Source organism: Sinocyclocheilus anshuiensis, unplaced genomic scaffold, assembly GCF_001515605.1.
Source record: "Sinocyclocheilus anshuiensis isolate Anshui unplaced genomic scaffold, SAMN03320099.WGS_v1.1 scaffold38, whole genome shotgun sequence".
NCBI classification, from domain to species: Eukaryota; Metazoa; Chordata; class Actinopteri; order Cypriniformes; family Cyprinidae; genus Sinocyclocheilus; species Sinocyclocheilus anshuiensis.
The window spans coordinates 3,481,726-3,486,353 of NW_015544213.1; the positions used below are offsets into that span (position 1 = coordinate 3,481,726).

The 4,628-nt window shown below is 33.1% G+C and overlaps 1 protein-coding gene across 1 annotated transcript in view; it reads left to right on the top strand.

The window, feature by feature from the left end:
* Positions 1-2,404: 2,404 nt before the first annotated feature.
* Positions 2,405-4,628, top strand: part of LOC107697091 (translocating chain-associated membrane protein 2-like) — a 6,813-nt gene continuing 4,589 nt past the window's right edge. Inside the window, exons 1-2 of the mRNA XM_016497733.1 lie at positions 2,405-2,634; positions 4,498-4,561. Of these exons, the coding sequence (XP_016353219.1) occupies positions 2,515-2,634; positions 4,498-4,561 (184 nt within the window). The 5' untranslated portion in view covers positions 2,405-2,514. The remainder of the gene's footprint in view (positions 2,635-4,497; positions 4,562-4,628) is intronic.

Here is a 4,628-nt window from a genome sequence, read left to right on the forward strand (position 1 = left end):
ATATACACACACACACACACACACACACATACATACAGTATACATACAGCTGCTTCCTGACTGTCAGTGTGAACGGGGCATTCATTTATAAAATACAAGCAGCTGAAACTTGAACCTGGATATGATTTTAAGACATTAGAATTGAGTACAATATTTAAACATACTGTATGAAGGAACAAAAACTTTTGTGAATGTTTACAATTCTGTTTCTGTTTTTAGTCTCTCTGTTTATGTTCAGAATGGAACACTGCACAGTATATACTTTCTACTTTTTAATAAGTATGTGAAATAGTATGAAGTGAGAAACAATAAGTTACAGTATCACATGACCTCATCACATCGCATGTTAAATTAACCAAGCAGCATCTAGTTATCATCTAAGAAATAAGAATGGTTATTTTTACAGTTTTAATCCAGTTATCTGACAAAATGGTTGTCAGTCCAAACAAATTATTCAAAGAGGAGATAAAAAGGTCATGTGTGTATTTCATGCATATAGAAAATTCACATACTTTGTACTGTATAGTCTACTGCAGGTATGGAAGTAAGCCATTCTGAACATAACCAATAAAAATCCACATGCTGTTGGTTTGAGCCGAAAACACAATCTTCCTGTGAGCTGCAGGTGTTCAGTGTAAGTCATATCCTCTCAGACTGTGATGTAAATCCACTCTTCTGAAGGTCTGTGGTCTGGATTATCAGTTTTTGGCATATAGTGCCTGATACAGACATAAATAGAAACAAAACTCATCTTAGAACATGATCGGACTCTGAATATGTAGATTAGCAGATAATTTAATTAGGGTTTTGTAATGGCAGATTGCTCCACTTCCTTGCATAAGAATTTTGCTCTTTGATCTTTTCTGCTGGTACTTCTGTCATTTGTATCTTGGATATTTCTCACCTTGTCTTATCCACAAATCTTTGGTTTTGCCTTTCAAAGGATCGGTCATTTTGTTTATAGTTTTTCACAATTTTGTACTTTTCAGGTTTCAAAAACTAACCTTAACCCTACGGTAATATCAATTATTTATTGAATATATATATATATATATATATATTTTCATTCATTTTGTATTTTATTATTCATTGACTTGTTCATGAATTTATGAAATATTTATAAGGCTGATGCATGGTGCTACTGTAACACAACTGTTTTTAGTTTGAGCTCATCTTTAAAATTCTGTATAAATGACATCTAAAAAAAAAAACGTATGGAAGATAAAGATGTTGTATATTCGATGCATTTGCCTTGAACAGGGGCTCAAGGACCATACAATGTTTCAGGGGTATTTTAGTGAATAATCCACTGGAGTGATTTTTCACTGTTTGAAGTGCTCACTGTGTGTGTGTGTGTGTGTGTGTGTTTTCCATTGTTTTCATGAAGGCATTTTGAGAGTGTGTGTACTATCTAATAATTATTTGCATGCATCTGAAGGATGTCTCTGCTTAAACAGTAGTGCCATTAACAGGTCAATATTTGCAACAATTTCAAGCAAATTCAGCCATAAGATTATAAAGATTTGCAGATAATGTGAACGAAAGTTTGTTTGGTTTTCCTGGATGTGGATTGTTTGCTCTTCTGGTGAATTCCATTTAGCCATTAAATTAACTTCACAGGAGTCATGAACTTGTTTTAATATGCCTCTCACATATGTCTCCACTTGTGAAATGTCATCAAGCTCATTTTTATCTGTGCTGTGCACAGAAGAAATAGCCATCATAAATAAAATCGCAGGAAATTGCTGAATATACCAAACATATATACATTACACAGTGGAAACAATGATTAATAGAATGAAGTATCAGATTAAACAGCAAAGGGAAGGCACTGAACTAATAAAAATTCATTGCTACACAGAATCTACAGTATAACAGGCACGATGTTTTGTGTAATGGTAGTGAAATAACGCAGATACGTTAGGCTTTTAAAGGTTTTATTTTCATTATTCAGCTGTAAATGAATCCAAACAGCTTCTATAGCGGCACATAGTCTTTGCTGTGCTGTCACGTGGTACGTGTTACTTTTCTCAGCGCTGGTCAGTATAGACCAACCACAGTCGTTTGTGATTAGGTAAATTGATGTTTTACATTTTTTATTAATTAATGTGTCATTTAATTATTATAATATAATAATATTAAATTAAATAGCTTGTTATGTATTGCCCGATTTCATTTAATAGCGTGTAATTTTAAGCAATTTTTATACTATTGTGAAAATGAATGGCAATGCACGACTAAATTTACTGTTCAGTAAATGTTATTATGATAATATAATAATAAAATAATTATTATGTTTTGAATGTAAAATAATTTGTGGGGAAAAAAAAGAAAAAAGAAATTCCTACATTTTTACCCGCACGCGTCATTCCTAGCTTCTTCCTGCGCATGCGCTCTAGATCAGTTCGTGGCTAAAGCGCGCATGCGCAGTGCGCTCGCTGAAGTTTGGAGTGATTCGTGGAAGTTTTAGATTTGGAGGAAAAGCAACGCTGCTGAAAATCGCTAACTTATAAAATGGCTTTTCGCAGGAGAAACAAGAGTTATCCTTTCTTCAGCCAAGAGTTTCTCATTCAGAATCACGCGGACATTGTGTTTAGTTTGGTGATTTTCATTTTGATTGGACTTATGTTTGAGGTGAGTTCAAAAGTTTTGGGATTCTGGTTTTTTTATTGTCTGTGTCTCAGCCAGCTGTTTTTCTGTCTGTCTCTCTCTTTCTGTCTTCTGACTGTTACATCGAAATTAAACGTGCAACTTTAAAAACAGTCCGACATCTGACACACTCCGCTTTTATTTGAATGTGTAAAGCCTTTGAAATCATCATCTACTCAAAAGTAAGTTCAGACACACAGTTTATGCATTTCATCTACATTAAAAGTATGCATGAAACACCACTCTTGTTGAGTTCAGTGCATTAAAAGAAATGCATATTTCACGACTTTATTCAAAGCATTGTCACCTGGGCCGATGTCTGAGTTTGAAGATACGTAAAGTTCGTAAAGCATATAATGTGTAATTTGTCAAATATACACACAAAACAAGGTGTTATGTTGGTGAATGTGTTTCGTGATGCTGTTCGTGTTTCTTCTGAAGTGCCACGTCAAATCTCTCGCACGCTCCCAGATTGATTGACATTCCTGAAGAATCCAGTTTGAATCGGTTTTAAAATCACTTCATGTGCATCATCATCTGTCGCTTATAATTCAGTGATCACAATAGGAAAATGTGCATTTAAAGTTTCTAGACAAACAGTCTTCCCGGGTTTGTCGCATTAGCCTGTTGAACGCTAGCAAACTTTCAGAAACACTGAAGAAAACTTCATTTCATGCATCTCTTCTGTCATGCACGCATCTTATCTGTGTTCAGATGGGTTTCCCCTTCACATCTGCTGTTTCACACACCTGCTGCTCTCAACATCTGTGTTTCATTCAGACGCTTCTGTGAGCATGACTTTAAGAAGCACATCAGTGGAAAGTCAGTTGAACTTGGATCAAACTGCTAAAATGCAATCGTACTGTACATGCCAGTACTGGTTTTCATGCTTTCTGCACAATGTGCATGTCAATCCTGTGGTCAATATTTGTATTATATGTATATATGTATGTATGTATGTGTGTGTATAATATTATATTATATTTCTAGTATTCATGAGCACACCACTTCCACTAGATTTATTATAAGAAGCTATTATTTTGTCAAAGTTTTATTTGTCAAATGGGCAGCAGCTATACTTGTTCACATTGGAATGTTTTTTTTTGTAAATTTAAATAAACATTTTTATACATTTTATAAGGATGTAGTAAATAAATAATAAGCACTATTTACCAAGTATAACAGGTTGCAATGAATTATTAAATTATTAAAAAAAAATTTAATGCATCCAACTTTTCTTTAAATATTACATTATTTCCCCCCTGTTAGTTGCATGTTATTTTTAGTATCATTGAGACTATTATAGATATATGATAGTTATTAAATTAAAGGATTATTACATTTATTTTGAATTAGTTTTTATCTTTATATTTTCTGTTTTTTTATTTTTAAAGTTTTAGTAATTTAGTTGTATGCTTTTGTCTTTTTTTAACGTCTGTGTAGTTTTTATACATTTTCGTTTTAGTTATTTAAACTAAATGAAAACATGAAATATTCCCTTGGCAACTAATATTTTATTTCAGTTAATGTTTATTTTATTTATACAAAAAAAAAAAGTTTTAGTTAGCTATAATAACCCTGGTTTGTTGAGTCTTTGTGTTTAATTGTCGTCTTTCTTTTAATTAAAATACAATAAAATACACAATCAGGAGGTCTCTAACAATGTTTTTAAATGTTTTAAGAAAAAGAGTAATACATCTAAACTTATCTAAATGCAGCTGTAACTGTATGAAAGCACATGATTATAGACCGTGTGATCTATGCGTGTGTCTGTGTTTTTCTTATCATTGTGCAGGAAAGCTGATTTTTATTCAGTGAACATCAATCTCTCTCTCTTCTCTCTTTCAGACAACAGCGAAAACAGCCATTTTATTCATCCAGCCTCAGTATAACATCAGCACCATGAGCGCAGGTTTGTCACGCATTCATGACAGTCTCTCAGATCTGCTGATGTCTGATGCATCACTGACATGCGCTAA